Below are 23,548 nucleotides of genomic sequence, written 5' to 3' on the forward strand. Positions count from 1 at the left end.
TTTAAAAAATCAAGTAGGTGGAACACTGTGAAGAGGCTGACTTGACTACAGTTAAAATTGGTTTAGGGAGTCCAGCTTTTGAGTACTTGAAAAAATTCTCTGGAATCCAAGCACTCTTTTGTGCCACCTCCCATATTATCCTCATGGCTGGAATACATGAAATGTGGTAAGAGCTTTTTGCCTTCTTAACACTAGGTAGCAGAGTTTGCAAACCCTCTAAGTTCCTAAAATGCTCCTTTCACGTAGGAATCAAACCCCTTTCCACATCATAGATTACTTATTCCTTGTTCTTCCAGATGTCAAGGTTTTCCCTGTTTTATCAGTGTCGTTCTTCTTTCTTCACTCAAGCTCCTCTTTAATCATATCTGAGAGCATTCTTTTTTTCCCCCCTCACTTCCACCATTCCCTAAAGTATCTCTTTTTACACCTCTTCCCCAAGTCCTTTCAACACAAGTTATATTTTTCTTCCCTTCCTGAGAAAGAGGTTTGGCTGTGCCTTTTGATTCTTTTCTCCAAATAACTTCCTTCTGTTTGCTCTTGCCTCTCATAATGAATGCTGTGTGAAAGTTTGCACCTTTTTCTTTCCCACAATATGGGTTTTGCTCTCTCAACCATGCAATGGACTTTGCCCCTTATTGAAGTACTTAATTTCCCCATTACACTTTTCCATCACTTATTGTTGCCAAGCCCAGATTATTTCAGTCTGTCAATATATTTCCCTTTTTCAAATTTTACTTAATTTTACCCATGTAACATTTCTTCCCCAGTTCAGTGATCTAAACAGCGTACCAACAATTGCTTATTTACAGGGAAAATATTTAGGATACGAACCACTAAGGATACTGCCATGACTAAATACTACAACTCCCTCGTGCCTGAAGGCCTCACAATAATAATGAATCCCATTTTATAACTCCCTGTTTTATAACTGAAATAATGAAGACATAACTGAAATTATAGAAGTACCTTGACCAGTAGGTTATGCAATCTGACCACTGTGGACGGTTGGAGGCTGCTGGGGACACAGGCAGCTCTTGGCTGGTTGGCCGGGTGGCCACTGGTTCAGCCCATTGGGATCGACCACGTGGACCTTCAACTCTGTGTAAGTAAAGGAGGACTCCATAAAAGGGGGCTGTTGTGCACGAGCCCAGTGTGTCTTGTCGCTTGTCTGGCTCCGAAACTGTGACACTCGGGCATCAGATAAGCACAGATCGCAAGTATCTCAAGAAATTTTAATTTTTAAGGATCCTGCAATTCATTTAAAAATGATCTTAAAGTCCAGTAACTCTAATAAAGTGCTTGAAATGTCAGTTGAGTTGATTCAGATGGCAGTACTAACAGAAATAAAAAAATTTGCATCTACAGCTGCATCAAAAATAAATAACCATTATCAAAAAAAATTCAGTTACATCTATTCCATTTTAAACAATTTAATAATATTTCCTGCAATGCTACATACAAGAAACTATTTTAAATAACATTAATACAAACTAAGAAAAGTCAGAGAACCTGAAGCTAGAAAGATTTCATCTTTCTCTCACATAATAAAAGACATAATACATAGGATTCATTCAAACAACTATATTATAATAACTGTAAGAAAACGCTTAAATAAAAAGGTTTAAATGAGGGAGCTAAAATTCAGGCATCTAAATCCATGTGTAGGCACTGAGTAGCTGGTTTAATTTTCAAAGTTGCGAACACTTTGAACTTCTAAAGAGTTTAAGGTGACCAACACATATAGAAGTCCCATCAACACTTATCCACATCATCTACTCATCAAATATAGGTCCATCAAATTAAAAACCATTTGTATGAAGAAAGCACATGACTAATGTTTACAGGATTAAACCATATGCTGATAAATTGATTCAGTTGTCTAATTTAAATATCAAGATTTAAAACTTTCAATCACAACATCTAAAATACGATTTGTTTATTTAATTATGCATTTAGGATGTATGCTATAGTCTTTTAAAACATCTGCTGTGAGGAACTCCCAGTAGATTTTAAAATAGAGTAATTAGTACCTTTTTTTTTTCAAAGTGGCAATCAGAGTCCTCATGATCAATGTATTATTTGAAATATTCATGTCTACAAATAAGAGAAATCATTGAGAAGCCGTAATTTTCCTTATTGACCATATTATTTCCACAGCTTGAAAGCAGATCCCCTGTTAGAAGAGATTTCTGCTTAGAAATTGGTGACATAGCTCTGGAATTTGAGAAGTTTATTTAACTTCCTAAGTGCCTAAAAAAGAAACTTCATCTCTTATACTGCAAGTTTCAAGCAGGGATCAGTATATACAGTTATATCAACACCTCTAAATACTTCATTAAAATCAGGATACTGGCCACCACAACACCATTAATATCAGTTAGTTAAATATCTTTTCAGTTGCTAAATGAACATATACTTTTCAACACAAGGAATTTTAATCGTTTACCCATTATTATTGACCAGGTCAGCGTCACATTATTATTTGCCTTTACTATTTTTGTTCTAATAAATCTCAACTGCAAAATAATTAGGTTGCTCACTTTAGCACAAAGAAAATGGGCTCAGTCCTGCAGACACTTTTCAAGTGTCTAATTTTATAAATGCTGATTGTCATATTCCTATACAGAAAATAAAGCCTGGGAAACAATGCGTGGACCATAACAGTCATTACTTGTATCAAGTCTGTAATGGTCAGAGAGCTACAGCACTGAAATTGCAAGGTAAGAACGTATCATCAACTCTTTAGGCAATGCCTAAGAAAATGAATTAATCTGAGGTCTACTATCCACTCTTGTGGCAAAATAAAAAATATACCCATTTTGTCCCTCGGAGGGAAAGACAAGGCAAGCCACTAATTGGATCTTACCCTTTTCTTCACCACCACTCAATGAGCAATTAGAGATTGTTCTGGTTTGCAATACAGGTAAGGAACTGTTCTTTTAAAAGAAGAGATCTTTAAAAAATTTAAAACTTGATAAAGGATTCATCTGCCCTTCATTGTGTCTACTCAGATATCTTCAGCTACCAGCAATTCACCTTGGTTTCAGAGTAAAGGTCTCAGGTATCATAGTTCCATCCAAGTTTTTAAAAGCAAACCAAACTAAAATCATTAAGGCTGTTTTATGTCTGTGTCAACTGGTTTTACTTAGACCAAATGGAACAAACACTTTGAGGACCCTCAAGTGGAGTGATCTGTCTTGTCAGTATTCCAGGAAAAGTCATTGCATCCTTTGAAATAATTAGTCACCAACATCACCATCTCTGTCACCTATGAGCCACAGAAAATGAAAACCTATAGCTAATAAGGCAGTTCCAAGAAGATCTCCCAGTGCAGTAAGATAAGGGATAGAAAAACTGTCAGGGTCTTTTCCTTTTTTCCAGAAGTGGTGCACCATCCAGTCAGCAATCCACAACAGAGTAAACACCTACACAACATCAAACAAACAAAATCCGTATCATTATCATGTAAGTTACATCAAGAGGAATTCAACAGCCAACATTACTGTCTCCATACTAGGCAGAACTGTTGTATACCGTTGCTTTTGAAAAATATAAATAATTAATAAGAATGAATTTCAGACTAAAGCTGCCCACAAGCAGAGAGAGGAACACTTAGCCAACTTCTCTCAATCACATGCAGAGCTGGAAGGAACATACTGAATTACTGACAGCATTTTTCACCCAGTCTATGCTTGAGGACTTCTGAAAATGGCAAGAAAAACCAAAAAAAGTTCCACCAAACATGCAACTGCACTTCTCACATAACTCATCATTCTGTACAGAGAGAGCATAAGTGGGGCTTTGAGATAATTCAGAATCAAATCATGTTGCCTCACAGGAATAGGCTCAACCCAGGCATAACTCCTGTTTCCACAGGTCTAACACTGACCTGAAATCAGATGTGATGTAAAGAACAACAGGTCAAATTAAGAACAGTTTCATCTGGGTTGTGTGAACTGCAAAAAATGGCCTAGAACCTACTTTTATGCCTGAAATACCACCTTCAGCCCTTCTGTAATAAGGCACACCATACATTATGAAATTGTCACTCCAGGCTGAATTTGTCTCAAAGTAAAAGATTTAATTCCCAGCTGTGAATGTCTGAACATTTGAGAGGCTTGATCTTCATACCAAAGGTATGCATAATCATTAACCCAATTTGAGAAAAAAATAATCCTTTTAATGTTGCACAGCTGTATGATAAGAGATTTTGGTTTAGTGGAATCAAGTGGTGTGGAATGGCACAAGATGAATGGAGAAAGGACCACTAACTGAGTTTCATTTCTTCTTGTAGCTTCTAAGGAGCTGCTTAAGTTGAAATAAATTCTGCATTTTAGGTATTTTTAGTTAATCCTTAGATATTTAAGAAGGGTAAAATCAAGACATTTACTACCATAATTAATTTTTAAGAACTGTACTCACTACATTTAAAATAATGTAGATATCAAAATAATGCAGTATCAAAAGTAGTAAAAAGGACAACATTAATATTTTATTTAGTAAATTATCAATTACTGGCATCAAAAGCATACTTATAAATACATACATTCATTCACTGAAATATTGATCAGATGGTTGCAAGACAGTTCTCCACTATAAGTATAGCAAAATGAATGTCATACAAAAATTTAATCTTTGCTTTGCAAAAGTGTATGTTAAAATACAAGCCTGAATTTGTAATTAAAAAGAAAAAAAAGAGAAAGGAGGAGTATTTGCTTAATGAAAAATGCATGGCTTATTTATATAAATGTATCTTCTGAAAAGGGAACTCTGTAGTCTAAGCTAATTATGCAAGTCCTAGGTGTGCTGACTGGAATCCAAACAAATATATTTAAAACAGATGTTTTCTTTGGAAGACTATCAGATTCCTTGAGTCAGCTCCTTCTTCTTACAGAGACAAAAAGAGGCCTGTTTATAAGAGATCCTGTACATTCCCATCTCCTACAGGATGTGCTCAGAAGACGCTGCAGAGCCCCACATCTACAATAGTTATGCATGTTCCATTGGAAGATGAGAGCATTCATTCCAAGAAAAATATATGTGTATATATATAATATATATATATATATAATATATATATTATATATATATATATAATATTATATATGCAATATTATATATTGTATATAACACAACCAATTAGACATAACATACACAGTCCAATTTAGATGACAGTATACACTTTTGACTCTTAAAAATCATGACATGAAAGCCTTTCAGTTGTCTATATATTTTCCACTCTGAAATAACTGACTTTAGACTACAGTGAAATATTGGCAGTTTGGAAACTAAGCTTTTGTGAACCTTCCCAAATAATTTTTTTTGCTGTGTTAACTTATGGGTACACAACAAACAGTGCAAATCATAAGAAGCCTGGCTTCTGCAAGTCATAAGAAAAAGTTATAATATATTATATTAACTGATACAAGTCACAGTATGTAATGGCAATTGTAACTTAGTTCTTACAGAGTGAGTTACCAGACTGCAGCTCACCAGCCTTCACTTCTTTTGGGAAGGAATAATGCTATCATGCATCATGCATTTGCATGGCTAGAAACTCACTAACAGTCTTTGGAAATGGTTCCCTATTTGCCCACGTTAGTTTGTAATGCAAGACAGAACCAATGTGACTAAGTCTTCGAGAAGATTTTGCTTCTCATCACTGTTAAGAGAAGGCAATCAAAGTCATCAATCAATGATTATTTTGGAAACAGAAAAAAAGAAAAGGAGTGTCCTACTATGAGTTTGCTGAATTTTTGAAAGACAGTCTTGAATTCAAAGTGGTAAGTGACTCACAAAGATCTGACAGATTAAAAAAAAAAGGCGTCAAAGAGATGTTACAAGACGACACTTCAGGATTTGTGAGATTTATTTATCAGTGACAGATACTTCTGTCAGTAAATTGATGCAGATGGCACAGCAGCACAAACACTGTGCATTTCTGCCCTGCACTCATGCTATGAAGAAGAAAGACTTCCTTCTTTCAACTGAAAACCAGCTGGTTTTGAGGGAAAAAATAAAGGGATGAACATCACAGAAAAGCCTAATAATACAGTACCAAAACGATCTGTTTAGCATGAAATGCTGTAGAAAATTGATAAGAAAAGCTTGTAAATACATGCAGCACTGTTCAAGATGTGAGCTGAAATTATTTAGTTTAGAAATTATTTAATAGAGAGTTTTCTGAAAAAAAAGCAGATGAGTAGTAGTAGAATTACGAAAGAAAACTCTAGGAATTCTTCCAGACTGAAGGATAAAATAACTGCAGGGTTCAAGAAAAGTAAAAAAGAACTAAATATCTATCTATGTAAAAAGATCTGTCTAAGAAAACGGAGACACTCAATAGTCACTGATCAAGACAAAAAAAAGCCCCAGAGACAGGATTGCAAAAATACAAGCAAAATTCCAGATGTTTCAATGGTTTAAAAGGAAAATCATGCTATATTATTATCATCATTACAGGGAGAAAGTCACCATCAAAAGAGAGAAAAATGAAACTAAAGGCATGATCAGATTTAGACTGCATTTCTAAAAATGACCTCGGTCTCACTGTCAAAAATGTCCTCAGAAGCAGCAGAATACAGCAATAAGAGTAGGAGGGAGGGGAAAAGCTTGAAAAATCCTAATGATGAAGAATATAAGTACTCATATTATTTTGTACAACAAAGGACAGAAATAGAGAGTAATTCTTGATAGTGAACTTTCTGACTCAATTTATGAATTTCAGATTGGAAGTGAAATTGAAGATGAATACTCAAATATGAGTGAGCTTTACTATTTTGAAAGTTCAAATCTTATGCCTGCAAGACTAGAAATGGGAACATTACACACTACAAAGCAGGTTTTTTCCCTTTTTTATTGTGCACAAAATTTACTTTCATTCTTTCAAGGTCTTTAGATACAAATAACAAGGAAAAGCTAGGTGAAGAAAAGTTATTTTTGATCTTTTGCATGTAGTATATCTGCATTTTCTCATGGAATTAATTTCTTATGGGAAAAGAATTTCCCCTAAAATGAGCAAAGAATGAAACTCTGTTATTTAAAATAAAAATACATAACTCCTTCCAAACATTCTTAATATTGTCTAGGCTTCCTATAGCCTAATTAATAAGTTGCAGGATGCTATAATATTTTTATTGTTTCTTTCATCTGGCATGTCCGTATTTCATCAGTGGATGCATGTCAAATTCAGTGATGAAAGTGTAATATTCAAATTAATAACTTCTGTAAAGCAGAATAGAATTGTTCACTTTTATATTAGTTTGTACATTAGTTGCTGTGATAAGTGAATTCCAACACCAAGCTGGAAGATTAAAGTTTGGGTTATGTAATTTCATATGCTTTTCCAGGTGGGCATTATCAAGATTCAACTATAAGTTCAGTATGTAGAACGAAGACCTTTTAGCAGTTTATTTATCATGCCTTGGACAGGACACCCTGCCTGTTGCTAGTACTGATGATTCCACCTTAAATTGTTTCCATCTGAAGGTGCATTACAAAATAGTTGCATTAGGAAACATAGATGTAAATAAACTGAGGGAACCTCTTTTCAAATGTATTTTAAGTCTCCTTTACTTTCAAAATTATATTGACTCAAAATTTACACATAACTTAACTATGAAAAGATCCTGAAATTACTGCATAAGAACTATGAAATTCAAAGGTAAGTTTATTTATTTGGTCTTTTAATTATGAGTAAAAAATCCCATTTAAGAATCTCTAAAGACTACTGTGTTCTGACTCTCTCATTCTCGCCAGAGTAATGATTTAGGTCTTCTAGTGGCTTTGACTCTTCATTAAGTTAATTTTCAAATTACACATTACATGTCTCCAATTTTAAATGGCTTTTGATGAAGTAGTAACTGTAAAGTGCTTGTAATAGATCTACGCTGAACTTGTTGACTTTCCATTGTCTAGAGCCAGAAATCTGCAGTCAGTGAACTCTCAGAGTAGGGTCTTACACACATCTTTCAAAAGACATTTTTCTGCACTGTTTTCTCAGGTAGCGTATCTAGCGTGGATCATGTCCAGAGGGGACAAGTAATTATTTCCTCCAAACATACAGAGATTTCCTTCAATCCTGACTGCAAGAAAACCACTGAACAGCAAGTTTTTTCTTGCTGCTGTTGTTTGTGTTGTAGCTAAGTGGTATTAGCTCCTCTAAGGTATCCAAGTACCCAGACAGCACAGCATACATTGATGTCAGACTGAGACCTCATTGAAGTAAAAAAGAGAATACCAATTTAACTGAAGTTGTTTCTGAGTCAATTTGATTATATTGATGTAATTTTGTGGGAAGAAACATTTTTTAAACTTCAGTTTGAATCAAGTTTTTCAGATTGTCATCTTGATTTCTTTGTAGCTTTGCCAGACATCCTGGTTTGACCAAAACAATCCTAATTTCAGGCTGTTTCTCAGCTATCTGCAGGGATGGGTAACCCAGACCAGTAAGTGCTCTGGCATGCTCAGCCTGCAGTAGCTGCAGCACAACTCAGTGTGTCATGCTACGTACACAAGCACTTTGAGCTCAGCCTTCTAGAGCCAAAAATGATAGATCCCTGCTATGACTTGGTAGGAGCCGGGCTTCTACCACAGACAGCAACATGGCTGGAAAGGAAGGAGCTGCTGATAGCCCCAGTCAGACCCCAGTGAGTCCAGCAAGTCTGCTTGTCATGCTGCAATGAGAAAGCACCGAGCATAGAGAACTGTCCAGATTTGGGCTTGAGTTTCCGTATTTCCTTGAAATACGGTCTCTTTAGCCGTTATACGCTCCATCTTTCGGAAATAACCTTTCCTGTTAGAAAAAGCAATATTTAAAATGCATCAATATTTTGCCTATAAACACAACCTTCCTTTTTTCTCTGTAATGTACAGTATATCCCATGAGTTATGTTTCCACATTAAAGAGGCCCATATCATCATTAGAATCCTCACACTGGTGAGAAATCCAAGACATTTTTGATGTGAGCAGGAAGTCGTTATGAGCACCGCTGAATTCTTGGTTTTCTATTGCCCCAAACAGCACTGAAGCACTGCAAAAGTGACTTTACAGCTGTACACATCTGACCTTCATCAGGTAAGAAGAATTTTGGAATTACTTATTTGCTTGGTAATAGCTCTGGGAATCTCCTATTGTTTGTTTATTCCCTGAGACTAACTGTGTGTTCAGATTTGGTCAGTAGGTGTGAAAATTCCTGGGAGGGCGTTTTACTGGCTCAGTGAGAACATGCAGAACAGAGACCGCCTTTGAGTGCTCCGAGCCGTGTGCCAGGACTGACAGCTTGGCAATTCCAGCACTGCTCTCCTTCTGCTCCACGCTGACAAGACAGGGGATGAAACTGCTTGGTGCACAGCCTCATACAGTAAAAAATACTTGTGCCTTTGTGAGGAATAAGAGGAGGACTGTTTTCCAATTAATATAATCTTTGTTGGTCAAATGCCACATCGTAACTGCACACAGTGTGCTGGTGCATGTTTGTGGCTTGCTTTGTAAGATTTTCAAGGAAAGAGTATTCCTCTTAAACAGAGGCCACTCAGCAAATCCAAAACACACTTAAAATCATTATACTGGGTTTGATTAGGCACACTGGCTTGCCCCAATACTGTACAGTGCATTGTGTGAAGTACCCTACATACTGACAGAGTATACCATCCCCATAGCACTTTTTATTGTATTTTCCTCTGGTGCTGCCATTTGTAAACACAGAAGAGGCTCTTCACTACAGAGCTAATTCAGATCTCTTAAACTTCAGCCTAAAAGTTTTACCTGAATGCAGATTAATAGAAACATTTGTGCAGGTTTCCCTCCCTTTATGGAAAAATAACTGTGAAATCTCCGCCCCTCTAAAGATAAAGGGAGTACAGCCTTGGATGTCACTACAATCAATTTATGAATTTAACTGAAGAACATTTTCAAGAATATATATTTATTTAAATAGAAACAGCTGTACTATTAAGGGTAGGAAAACGAAAATGAAATAAAATAAAATGTTTTCTGGGGTTTCCTAAGCTTAGAAACCTGGAACTGTTTTGTTCACAGAGAATCAAAAAGAATGCAAATCATAGCTCTGGCTATTCGTGTTACTTAAAATATCTAACTGTAATGATTTTTAGAAAAAACTACATATTCAGTGAAACTGTACTTTGTTTTACTAACGGCATATTTTCAGTCAATAACAACTGAATTATACTATTGATAATACATCATGGCATATTAATTATTTAGTTCCCATAAAAATTTCATTTAAATGACGTGCTGTGGGGAAAATATCTAAGAAAATCTCAGAACAGGTAGAGAGAAGAGATGAAAGAAGCTGGCAGGCCTGGGTGGTGAAAAATCAGCAAACAATATAAGCATCAGATTTGGATGAAAATGAAACTAACTCTCTGACTGGAACTTCAGCAATACTGCATAGAGCTTTCAATGCAAATAAATTCCATTTTTATCACTTTGGGATGGATAGTGACGATTACAGGCAATTTGAAACAGTCTTGTTAAAATGCCAAATGGAAGTCATATGTAGTTAGTTAGTCATATGTATAAGTTAGTTTTACTGTAGAAATAATGTGGAATAGCATAAACTGAAAGAGAGAGAGAAATATAAAAGCAATAAGCAACGTCTTTGCATTAATATTTTTTGGATTTTTTTTTCCATTTACTCCAACATTCCAGTTCTACGTTTGCCATTTCTCTAACTCTTTCCTCTTCATTTTAAATAAACAGAGCTGGACAGTCAGAAATAATAAACACAATTCAAAGTCAATTAACAACCTATTGCAGTCCACTGTAAAATACGTCGTTAAATAATTTAACACCTTACAATAGTCGCTTGAATTTCAAAGACAGAAAATTCATTTAATTGCTGCTGTTATTTTTTAATTTGGCATTATTTTTTTAACATACTGAGGAAAACCCTACCTAGGTGGTATATTGCCATAATCATTTTCAGTTTCCTGCCTCCCAGCTCAACAGAAGTAAGGAATGGCAAAGGGCAAAGCAGTGATATCAGACCTCCTCACAGGACTGACTATAGTTAACTCTTACCTTTGGGAATCACTGTATTCTGCTAAATTATCATCTACCACCTCAAACATAAAAGATACAGCTTGCAAGCAGGACTGTAGTTTTTGACATCCATTTTCATATACCTTCCATGCAAAGTGAAAATAAATACAAAGTCCAATATATTATTAAAAAAGGCCTAGAATTTAGATCTCCCACTGCTCAAAAGACTGTCAATGGATTTGGTTTGTTGTTAATTGAAACAATAATACTTAGCTGCGAGGTTTTTCAGTTTTACCGCAGAACTGGAAAAGCTCTCACTGGGAGGACAAAAATATAAAAGAATTCTAGAAAAATAAGATCAGTAGCTGTTAGGCTATGCTAAAAGAAATGGCAGCTTAAAAACTGTTTTTTACAATTTCCAGGTGCATAGATGATGTCACTGAAAAAGGGAAGAGGGATGAGTACAAATATTTAAGTGCTTTCCTCGAGAAAGAAGAAACTTAAAAGCATGAAACTGCAGTCTGGAAGTACTTCAGACCGACAAGCAAATAAAATGTGTTGAAGATTTAAGGATTAAAGCAAGCATCATCTCCCTAAAAATTTAAAATCTGCTCTAATTAGAGGTGTGCGACACTACAATAATCACTACTAGAAAAACGCCAGAATAATTCAAATGGGGAAAGGAATCTATTAAATATTTTCAGAAGGTCTTAAAAACCACAGTGTATCAAATTGTAAATATGTCAAGACCCATGAGAAGTTATAGTTTGCAATACTGGTACTCAGTTTCAAAGTAAATACATCTCAAAATGCCTTTTATGACTAACAACAGAAGACAAAGAAGAAAAAATAATCCATAAAAGGGAGCAGGGAAAAAGAAAAAAAAAGCTCTATATCTGCTTTATAGGTGAAAAACCAAGAAAATCAGGTGTATGTACTGCAACAGAGACACATGACTGCAAAACTGAATACTCTAATCAGATCCTGAATTTATGAAAATGCAACTTTACACCTGTATATGTGCTGTTGCTGGGTCTGAATTACTATGTCATTTGAAAATCCTGCCATAATGCCTGAGCTTGGTTTTCAGGTGAACCTCTGCATTTCTCAAGTCTTGCTGCTGAAGAAAAAGTGTCCCTAAACATGCTGTGATTGCAGTTCTGCTAGCAGGAGGACTGGATTTATGAATTCAGGTTGATTCCCAAGGGAAATCTCGAAGGTTTAATACTGACTGAAATCACACTGCAGTCTTACATTAACAGGGACTCTTTACCCAATCCAGACAGAAAACATATAGGAAAGGAATAGCATTATTTCCTCAGGAAAACACATTATAAAACAAGTGATAAGGCTGGAAACTAGGAATATTATCTAAGAGGAAAATGAAAAGCAATTTATGTCTTTTAGTACAACACTCTCACTTGCAAAGGTTGAAACATTACCAGTCATGTTCTACCAGAAAGGTGTAAATTCTCATATGAAATAGTAATAGTTTTTGAAACCTGTCCTTACTGAAATAGTAGTGTGATAAACAATGGGACAATTCAGAACATTAAAAATTATAATTTTACTAAGGATTGACCTGTTGATAATGTTGTTTGTCTATTAAAACTAAATAGGTCACATTTTTTGAAGCAGTATGTATATTTAAATCATGGATATTTCAACCACACTTCTACCATGTAACATGAACAGTCACTTTTTGGTTTTAAGGTGCAATGAAACATTATAGTTAATTCAGGCACGTTATACTTAAAAAATGGGTGTGATTTTAATAAAATATTTAATTTTGTATTAGTGATTTTTCAAAATGAAATCATTTCACCTTGAGACATCGCTATTTCAAAAGGCATCTTTCAAGAACTGCCCTTGCTGGGTATGAACAGATGACTGGGTAAAACAGCCAAATAAGGTAAAGAAGTTTGACAATTAATGCAATTACAGCTTCTTGTATAGTGTTTGCCGTTGTATTAATTTAAATTAATAAATATTAAGAACACATTAAGGAAGCTGTAATATTTTCATCTGCTCGACTATGTTAACTAAAACAGTAATGTGAACCACTTTAGGAAATTTCTTTAAGAATTTTCCTTAATTTTCCTTATTCATAAATGCTACCTTTCCTTCTTTCCATTTCCCCTCCCTTCTTTCCATTTCCCCTCTAGTTGATTAAAATGATGGGGTTTTAGATGCAATGGTTCCAAAAGCATGTGAAAGATGCATGACAAGGAAATAATGCAGTCAAGTGTGTTCTGAAAAGCACTCACAACAACAGTACACCTGTGTAAACTGTATATTAAGTGGAGATAATCAGCTACTTCAGAGCTGTGCTGAAAGCCTCTATAAACCCACACCTTCTTGTACCATTTATGAGATTTCAGATACCAGAAAAAAATTATTTTCTTCGAGAACTTGATTTTGTACAAGCATTTGCCAGTTGTACTTATTCTTACCTGTAGCAGAGCTGCAAACAAATATACTGCTATAAAGATGGGGGTTAAGGAAGTATGTCCGCTTTTCATTAAATGGATAGTGTACAAGAAAATCAGGTGTCCAGGAATCACCAAGAGAAGCAGAACTTGGGCTGATTTGTTATTTACTCCTACAATTGAAAAAAAAAAGAAAAATCCAAAATTCAGTTAAGTTCTTCAATTATTATATTAGATTTTTACTCATTTTAATATAAAACCACCCCATTTTTGGAATTCCACAGCATCGACTACTGTGGAACAGCAGGCATTAATTTTCACTAAAAGACTCCTTGAGGAATTTCACTGCCTTCCAGAAAAGGTAAGCAGAGCCCTTCTGGAAAAGGGTGCAAACTGCCTTCATTCTGTGCTCATGTAATACCATCTACATTTTTGGAGCTCCTAAAGTCTTACTAAGAAAGAGGATCTTTTGGACTCCATATTCAAGACATTCTCAAAAGTACCTTATATTTCTAAAAAGTAATCCTACATTTACCACTTTCACATCTGTTTCAATTCATTTAATAAATACGAAAGTGTTATACATGGTGGTGACACATCACATTTCACCACAGTTACTACATCATTAGGAGAGAGGGAAATACATGGGAGGAATAAGCTGTGAAGAAAAAATCTAGTAAGAAAATGGCAAATTGGAAATAGAAAGCAGGGATTTGGCTTAGTAATAATGTCTGATATAATGGTTGGCCCTAACAGGAAATTGGTTTGAAGTTCTGAAGGCAGACAAAAGTTAGGAGCTGGTAGAGAAGCTAAGGAAAGTTGAAGGCTGAAACCCTTCTGAGTGGGTATCACAGTGTCCTGCCCCACCAGCCCTTATCTTCAACCCTTGCCAGGGCTACATCCTTCTCTATGCTCCTCTCTACTCACCCAGTCCTCAGGGAGATTCTTGTGATTCTCACAGGCAAAGAGCTGCAGGCAAAGGAAACTGCCAAGCCTCAGCTGCCTTTGAATAGCACACAGCAAGCTCAGTTCATTGCCATTTCTCACTGGTGGCACAGTTTGGCATACAGGGGTAAAGAGATGTGAGACAGGATTTTTAACTGACTAAATACATACCTGTACCATAGTATGTTCTGCATGGGTAATAGCAACCCTTGGCTTCCTCTGGCAGCTCTCCAGGAATGCTATGTAAATGGAGGTAGGTAGAAATTCTGCTAGCTTGAATAGCTACTAGATTGCCACCAATACCTGAAATGCAAAAGGGAACCAATGAAAAGGTTTCAGCTATTTTTTTCCTCTAGTAGGTAATATTTTTGCAGATTTACCAATTTCCTCTATGTTTATCACAGTACCTTACATACAAATGTCAAAATGAAAAATATCTTTAGAATGTATATTAGTTACAGAGAGGCTACAAATCGTTAAAGTAAGTCCAAAAATGTGGGTTACAGTTTAGTGTATCACTGGGTATTTGGAGATTAGTTTTGTATCATGGTAAGTGCAAAAAAAACCTTCCAAAAGGTTCAATCTTATGTTTTCTCATAAGTGAAACTCCCTTTTATGCCTCTTCTTTGGAAACCCCTCTTGGAACAGCAGAAGTATGACACTGTTGTGCCACTGCTGGATTACCTCCCTAGGTCATTATTCCAGGCCAGCATAAGTAACAAAAGCAGCTCGCTACCACAAACATAAATGCAGATTTCACACACGCAACCACAGGACCAGAAAAGGCTTCAAGAGTTAATATATTCATTCCCCTCTCACACAAAGCATAAGTAACTACAGTCTTCTGTCACTCATAATTCAGGCTGAAAGAACAAGATGAGTGTCTGAATAGCTGATTTTTAAAAGAATGGTAGTGATGGAGATTCTACTTTCTTTCTTGTAAGTGGCAGTATGCACAAGTTGTAGCAGCAGAGCTTTCATCTCAATATAAGAAAGAAATTTCTTATAGTGAGAACAATCATTCCCTGCAACAACCACCTCAGGGATGTGGTCGAGTCCACTTCACTGGAGGTTTTCAAGATGTGACTGGACCAGGTGCTAGAAAATCTCATCTAGGCTCCCTTTCTCACACAAGGTCAGACCAGATGACATTTCAAGGTTCCTTCCTCTCTGGGCTGTTTCATGTTCTATGAATTTTTACTTCAATGAACACAAAACTAAAACAACTCATTATATCTACACTGCAGAATGCAGTGACATGAAACCCTCCTATATACTTGAGCTGTCTCCTTGCATATCAGGCACATGCTTTTTCTTTCCCCCTCTTCAGATGCTCTACACAATGGGTTGGTCTGAGAAGAAGCAGAAGAAATGCAGATCTTGTCCCCACTTCAGGACAAAGGCCTTGTTTATTGTTATTAGTAGAATCAGTTTATCTGATGCTTAGGGCTTTGTCTGGTTGCAAAACAAGTGTTTGTGGTGACCAGGAGACACTATTTGCCAAATTCTTTTGGTGACTACGGACGGGTTAGCACAGAGATCTAATACTGACATCTGAAAGAAGATGTCCTGCCTCACCACTGCTTAAAGACAGTAAAAGGCTGAACCCAACGTGGAAGTACATCTTTTAAGCAAAAACTTCAGATACAAATTAGGAAATGCGTGTTCCCAGTCAGAAGTTACAGGGATAAAATATGAACTACCAAAAGGTTGAGTCAGAGTTTGCGAAGAAAATTAAAATAACAGTAGCTCTTTTTTCAGATGAACTACAGAAAAGTAGCAAAGTAAGGGATTAACGATTTAAACGAGAAGTTTAAAAAGATTAAAACCAATCTAAGTAGGACTCAAAGTCTGTGCTTCGATTGAGAACAATAAATTTGAGATTTCTGACTAAGGAGATTAAGGTACAGAAAGAGAGGCAGAAATAAAATTAAGGATCAATGCACTACATTTGGATGGGGATCAGATAATTTCTGCAACTGAATTATGGAAAAGCTGTTATGTAAAACCGCTTCTTAACAGAGCTACAAAGCTGGGGATGGTGCCATAGGACTGGAAAATATGAAACAGTTTCTGCTAAAAAAGAGAACATAAAGGCAATCTGGGTAATCACAATCAGGCTAACAAATGCAATAACTGATACATTCACAACAATACTAAGAGAAAAAATTAGTAAAATATTCTGTCATTATCTGCTTCTCTGATAGCACTATAGAAAGAAATAAAGGACAGAAGGACATAGGGCTGCTTTGAGTTTTGTAGCAATGCAACTACAAACCACTTTGGCACAACTCCCTAGATTTTAATATTTCCTAGGATGTCTGTAATTTCGTTTTGTGACTGCTAATTATTTGCTTCAACAAATTCAGGCACTGAGAAATACGATAAATGCTCTGGACTTTTTTCCCTGGTTAATAACATGGGAAAATGAATGAGATAAAAGAATTAAGGAAAATGGAAATAAGTCCATTTGAAATGGTGATTAAAAAATCTGTCTGGACAACAGACACTGACAAGTCTGTGAAAGAAGGTGTAAGATTGGTTGTCAATCCTTTGATGGATAGCTATTAATGACAAATCTTTTCACTTTCATAACCATCACTTGGAGAAAGTATTCCCCAAGCCCTATTGCTCATGCAGATAGCAAGAAATTCCTGTCAAGTATTAAAAGTGGTTCTAAAACAAACTGGCCAGCCATGGAATACTGGTAAAGGAGGTGATAGCTGCTCTGCAAAGGAAGCTGACAGCTGCTCTGCAAAGGAAGCTGACAAGCTAACCAGAACAGCCAGTATGGAGTGTGATTTCAGGAGGTGTAACTAGTTACAGCTCAGTTGAACATATACAATCTATTTTAGCTAACTGGAAATGCAGTATTTGTATGTTCAGTAAGATTATTTTAAATTTTATTTGTCTGAGCCTCAATAACCTAATATTAGTAGTGTAATTTTAACTCACAGAAGACAGCCTGGTATAGTGAAGTGTAAGCGCTTCTAGAATCCATACATCCTGCTCAGTCTCAGCCAGCCAACAATGTATGGTGGCGACAGCAGCAGTGATACTGTAATTTAGTTCTGTCCCTTCACCTACCAATTCCTTCTTCTAATTATTTTTGAACCTTTGGGCCAATTTCAACCATGCCTGACATGAGGACAGACATGTTAACTACTTCCAAGTATGGTTAAAGAATCTACCAAAAACGAAACAGTGACTAGATAAATAAAGGAAAAGATCCAAATGCATGTCCTCAGTGAGACAAAGACAGTAGTATGAGTTATATAGCTAATGGCATAAGCATAAGCAGGCCAGCTGGCCAGTCAGCACTCAGCTTGGAATAAAGCATGATGCCTCTTGCTCAGCCAACAGCTCAGTGACACAGAAGAGGAATGACAATGAAAGCAGAGGGAAAATGGAGAGAATGTTGTGAGCAGCGGGTATAGCAGGAACACGAGGCAATAGGGAACACCGCAGGTTGGAAAGGCTGTCTAAAAACCTCAGGATACAAAGGAGAACAGAATCAGGTTTCATTCTGCTGGTCACAGAATGACTCGTATAAGGCTGTTCTTGCATTGAATCACTTGGATATGTACAGAGATACTCAGTTTGTTTGGTAACAGCAGCTACTGTGCATGTGCAGTTACCATCTCAGCTATACCAGACTAATCAGACCCCTGGAAGAAACAGAAAACAGATAAAACTGCGTAGGTTGGCAAGATGTCGATACATAAAACTGATAATGTCTCAGCATCTTCTAAATGTATAAAATGGTCACATACTCAGTAGCTGCTCATATTATTAAAAGCTCTGTAGATGTATATGAGGACTGTTTCCATGAACATTTGATTAATCCAGACATTTTTTCTCCTGGAAAACACTACTGCCGTCATCATAGCAAACACTAAATTTGTGAAGACTTACTTCTTCAGTTTCCTTTCATTTTTGCAAGAACTACAACATAGGGGAAAACAATTGTTTCAAAAGTAAAATCCAGCAACTATTACTTCATGCCTCTCAGAACAGCAAATGCGTTTAACCTCAGTATGAGAGTGTTGCTTTGTCAATGAGCAGAAGAGATGTTGTCTGCTAAAGTGAGAAGGATGTCACACTGACTTAAAACTTTAGAAGAAAATTAAAAACCTCATCATTTTATCAAGGCAGTTAAGGGCTAAGCAAGAACATTTCTTCTAAGAATTGTTATCACAGCTCTTTTGTCTAACAAGCACAGAATCCCATATTGTAAGTAGAGCCAAAACCATGTCGTGTATTTGCAAATAGGCCTATGGGCATGATTCATCATCTGGTAAAAAGAATTTTTTCTAATAATAGAAGTAACCATGCTATTCAGAAAACCACATTAAAGCACTTTACATCAATGAGTCTTAAAGAATACTTCAAAGCAAATCTGTGTCTCATAACTCAGTGCAGGTAAAAATCCCCAGAAGTTAAGGGAAGCTGGATCTCGCTGATGCAGATCAGTCTGAGATCATCCACTGCTCTGGGGTAACACATCGGACTGTATTTTTCCCCGGATCCTACATCTCACTTTTTGATAAATAGAGTAAGATTTTCCAGGGAATACTGGGAGGAGTAGTTGATAAACCAGACGGCTGTGCCGCCATTCAGAGGGAACTGGAGAGGCTGGAGAGCTGGGTCAAGAGAAATCTCCTGAAATTCAACAAAAGGAAGTGCAAAGTTCTCCATCTCAGCAGGATAACCACATGCACCATGTTATAACTAACCAGTAAAAAATCTGGTTTCAGGTACTTGTTTAGTGTGAGGGGAGAACAGTACAACAGACAACCTAAATTTTTCAGAGCAGTATTCAACTACTTTATGTATGAAGTCCCTTCCTTTCCCATAGGTCCCCATCTCATTCTTATTTTTGTGCATTTCCTTAAATACATATAACCAAAGAATTGTTCCTTTAGAAAACTGCCTCCTATGAAAGTACTGAGAGCACCAGAAAAAGTGAACATACTCAGCTTTAATGACCAGAGCCATAACTGTTCATAAAAATGTAAATATTTGCATGATGGGGCACACAAAAAATTCTGTAAGAACAGGCAAAGCAAATCATTGTGATTAAAAATTTTTAGAAAACCAGTTCTATGGAGAGAGATTAATCAGTCACAGAATACTGTGTTGTTCCCAAGTACCTATAATACAGCTTGTGCAATGGGACCAAAATCAATTAATATCTACATAAGGGGAGAATTAGGCCAACATAATTCCCAAACTGATTTTTCTTGTCTATCTATCAAGAGAAGGAAGGCAAGAAGATTCTCACTTTTGCACACTCCTGAGCACAATCCATAGCTCAAAATAGTCAGTTTTGCCAAACAGGCTTTTTTTGAAGTTCAACATCTGCATCATAAAAATGAAATGAAAAGGAAGCAAAAGACTCTCAGTTACAATGGTGACCAAAAGCTCTAAATTCTGGAATAATCTTCTTATCTTTCAGAAAATGCAAGATGAATTTTTTCCCTGACCTCTCTACCATTAACTTTAAAAATCCTGTTTTATGCAAGTGAAATACTTAGATTAGAAAATTAACTAGCCACCTATTTATGTTTTTGGGGCTTTTTTTGGTCCATCTTCCATTTTACTTTGTAGCATTTCTTTTAATACTTACAAATGTTTGAGGGAAAACAGATGGAAAATATTAGCTTTCCCTAGATGGATGTTTTTTAAGAGAAGTCTTTATTATATATGCAACTATTACATTCCATGTTTGATTTCACTCATAAATAATTTCTTTCCTATGACTAATAAAAAATTGTTCCTTGACTGTCAAAAAATGAAAATGCTCTGGATATAATTGTGTTGTGAAAACTACACAATGATTACTGAAATCTCCTAAAAAATTTACAAGTAAGACTTAAAAGAAAAATCACACACTATAAAAGTATATATGCAGATTTACATGTACAGGTTAGCAACTAAAAGGTAATAAATCTATCACACAATAATGCATCAAAAGTAAGTAAAAGAAATCAAAACTCTCCTCCTTATTCATGCCAAAATAAAGACTGAATTATAAAGTTCTCATATAGTAAAGCTGCCTTCTGAGACTAACACATTCTTTCCAATTCAGGATGCAGAAAAATTAATTTGCTACACAGGCAAATTGCTCTACTACCATCTAGGTACACTAATGTTTTCCCTTGTGATTTACAGAGGCAAATTTCAGATGTTCAACTCTCTGAGACGATGGTTATATCCTAATCAGTTGTGGGAAAACTCAAAGTACAACTATGCTAGAAGAAATTAAAATATATAGCTATTAAAATATGTTGGGGTTTTTTATGGCTGATTTTGTTGTTGGTTTGTTGTTTTTTTTTTTTGAGGAGGAATGGTTTCTTTATTTGTCTGAGCCTCAATAACCTAATATTAGTAGTGTAATTTTAACTCACAGAAGACAGCCTGGTATAGTGAAGTGTAAGCGCTTCTAGAATCCATACATCCTGCTCAGTCTCAGCCAGCCAACAATGTATGGTGGCGACAGCAGCAGTGATACTGTAATTTAGTTCTGTCCCTTCACCTACCAATTCCTTCTTCTAATTATTTTTGAACCTTTGGGCCAATTTCAACCATGCCTGACATGAGGACAGACATGTTAACTACTTCCAAGTATGGTTAAAGAATCTACCAAAAACGAAACAGTGACTAGATAAATAAAGGAAAAGATCCAAATGCATGTCCTCAGTGAGACAAAGACAGTAGTATGAGTTATATAGCTAATGGCATAAGCATAAGCAGGCCAGCTGGCCAGTCAGCACTCAGCTTGGAATAAAGCATGATGCCTCTTGCTCAGCCAACAGCTCAGTGACACAGAAGAGGAATGACAATGAAAGCAGAGGGAAAATGGAGAGAATGTTGTGAGCAGCGGGTATAGCAGGAACACGAGGCAATAGGGAACACCGCAGGTTGGAAAGGCTGTCTAAAAACCTCAGGATACAAATGAGAACAGAATCAGGTTTCATTCTGCTGGTCACAGAATGACTCGTATAAGGCTGTTCTTGCATTGAATCACTTGGATATGTACAGAGATACTCAGTTTGTTTGGTAACAGCAGCTACTGTGCATGTGCAGTTACCATCTCAGCTATACCAGACTAATCAGACCCCTGGAAGAAACAGAAAACAGATAAAACTGCGTAGGTTGGCAAGATGTCGATACATAAAACTGATAATGTCTCAGCATCTTCTAAATGTATAAAATGGTCACATACTCAGTAGCTGCTCATATTATTAAAAGCTCTGTAGATGTATATGAGGACTGTTTCCATGAACATTTGATTAATCCAGACATTTTTTCTCCTGGAAAACACTACTGCCGTCATCATAGCAAACACTAAATTTGTGAAGACTTACTTCTTCAGTTTCCTTTCATTTTTGCAAGAACTACAACATAGGGGAAAACAATTGTTTCAAAAGTAAAATCCAGCAACTATTACTTCATGCCTCTCAGAACAGCAAATGCGTTTAACCTCAGTATGAGAGTGTTGCTTTGTCAATGAGCAGAAGAGATGTTGTCTGCTAAAGTGAGAAGGATGTCACACTGACTTAAAACTTTAGAAGAAAATTAAAAACCTCATCATTTTATCAAGGCAGTTAAGGGCTAAGCAAGAACATTTCTTCTAAGAATTGTTATCACAGCTCTTTTGTCTAACAAGCACAGAATCCCATATTGTAAGTAGAGCCAAAACCATGTCGTGTATTTGCAAATAGGCCTATGGGCATGATTCATCATCTGGTAAAAAGAATTTTTTCTAATAATAGAAGTAACCATGCTATTCAGAAAACCACATTAAAGCACTTTACATCAATGAGTCTTAAAGAATACTTCAAAGCAAATCTGTGTCTCATAACTCAGTGCAGGTAAAAATCCCCAGAAGTTAAGGGAAGCTGGATCTCGCTGATGCAGATCAGTCTGAGATCATCCACTGCTCTGGGGTAACACATCGGACTGTATTTTTCCCCGGATCCTACATCTCACTTTTTGATAAATAGAGTAAGATTTTCCAGGGAATACTGGGAGGAGTAGTTGATAAACCAGACGGCTGTGCCGCCATTCAGAGGGAACTGGAGAGGCTGGAGAGCTGGGTCAAGAGAAATCTCCTGAAATTCAACAAAAGGAAGTGCAAAGTTCTCCATCTCAGCAGGATAACCACATGCACCATGTTATAACTAACCAGTAAAAAATCTGGTTTCAGGTACTTGTTTAGTGTGAGGGGAGAACAGTACAACAGACAACCTAAATTTTTCAGAGCAGTATTCAACTACTTTATGTATGAAGTCCCTTCCTTTCCCATAGGTCCCCATCTCATTCTTATTTTTGTGCATTTCCTTAAATACATATAACTAAAGAATTGTTCCTTTAGAAAACTGCCTCCTATGAAAGTACTGAGAGCACCAGAAAAAGTGAACATACTCAGCTTTAATGACCAGAGCCATAACTGTTCATAAAAATGTAAATATTTGCATGATGGGGCACACAAAAAATTCTGTAAGAACAGGCAAAGCAAATCATTGTGATTAAAAATTTTTAGAAAACCAGTTCTATGGAGAGAGATTAATCAGTCACAGAATACTGTGTTGTTCCCAAGTACCTATAATACAGCTTGTGCAATGGGACCAAAATCAATTAATATCTACATAAGGGGAGAATTAGGCCAACATAATTCCCAAACTGATTTTTCTTGTCTATCTATCAAGAGAAGGAAGGCAAGAAGATTCTCACTTTTGCACACTCCTGAGCACAATCCATAGCTCAAAATAGTCAGTTTTGCCAAACAGGCTTTTTTTGAAGTTCAACATCTGCATCATAAAAATGAAATGAAAAGGAAGCAAAAGACTCTCAGTTACAATGGTGACCAAAAGCTCTAAATTCTGGAATAATCTTCTTATCTTTCAGAAAATGCAAGATGAATTTTTTCCCTGACCTCTCTACCATTAACTTTAAAAATCCTGTTTTATGCAAGTGAAATACTTAGATTAGAAAATTAACTAGCCACCTATTTATGTTTTTGGGGCTTTTTTTGGTCCATCTTCCATTTTACTTTGTAGCATTTCTTTTAATACTTACAAATGTTTGAGGGAAAACAGATGGAAAATATTAGCTTTCCCTAGATGGATGTTTTTTAAGAGAAGTCTTTATTATATATGCAACT

General features: G+C 36.2%; 1 protein-coding gene across 4 annotated transcripts in view; it reads right to left on the reverse strand.

Annotated features, from left to right (window-relative positions):
- SLC41A2 (solute carrier family 41 member 2) overlaps positions 1-23,548 on the reverse strand; it is a 65,157-nt gene that overhangs the window by 18,833 nt on the left and 22,776 nt on the right. For 2 of the 4 annotated variants that reach the window (XM_008636378.2, XM_017737909.1), the window contains 3 exons: positions 14,551-14,682; positions 13,459-13,607; positions 967-3,425 (listed from right to left, as the gene is read on the reverse strand). In XM_008636378.2, the coding sequence (XP_008634600.1) occupies positions 3,240-3,425; positions 13,459-13,607; positions 14,551-14,682 (467 nt within the window). In that variant the 3' untranslated portion in view covers positions 967-3,239. Of the gene's footprint in view, positions 1-649; positions 662-966; positions 3,426-12,676; positions 12,681-13,458; positions 13,608-14,550; positions 14,683-23,548 lie in introns of those variants that run through there. The other 2 variants (XM_017737911.1, XM_017737910.1) reach the window with 2 other exon arrangements.

This window comes from Corvus brachyrhynchos, unplaced genomic scaffold (genome assembly GCF_000691975.1).
Source record: "Corvus brachyrhynchos isolate BGI_N302 unplaced genomic scaffold, ASM69197v1 scaffold56, whole genome shotgun sequence".
NCBI lineage: Eukaryota > Metazoa > Chordata > Aves > Passeriformes > Corvidae > Corvus > Corvus brachyrhynchos.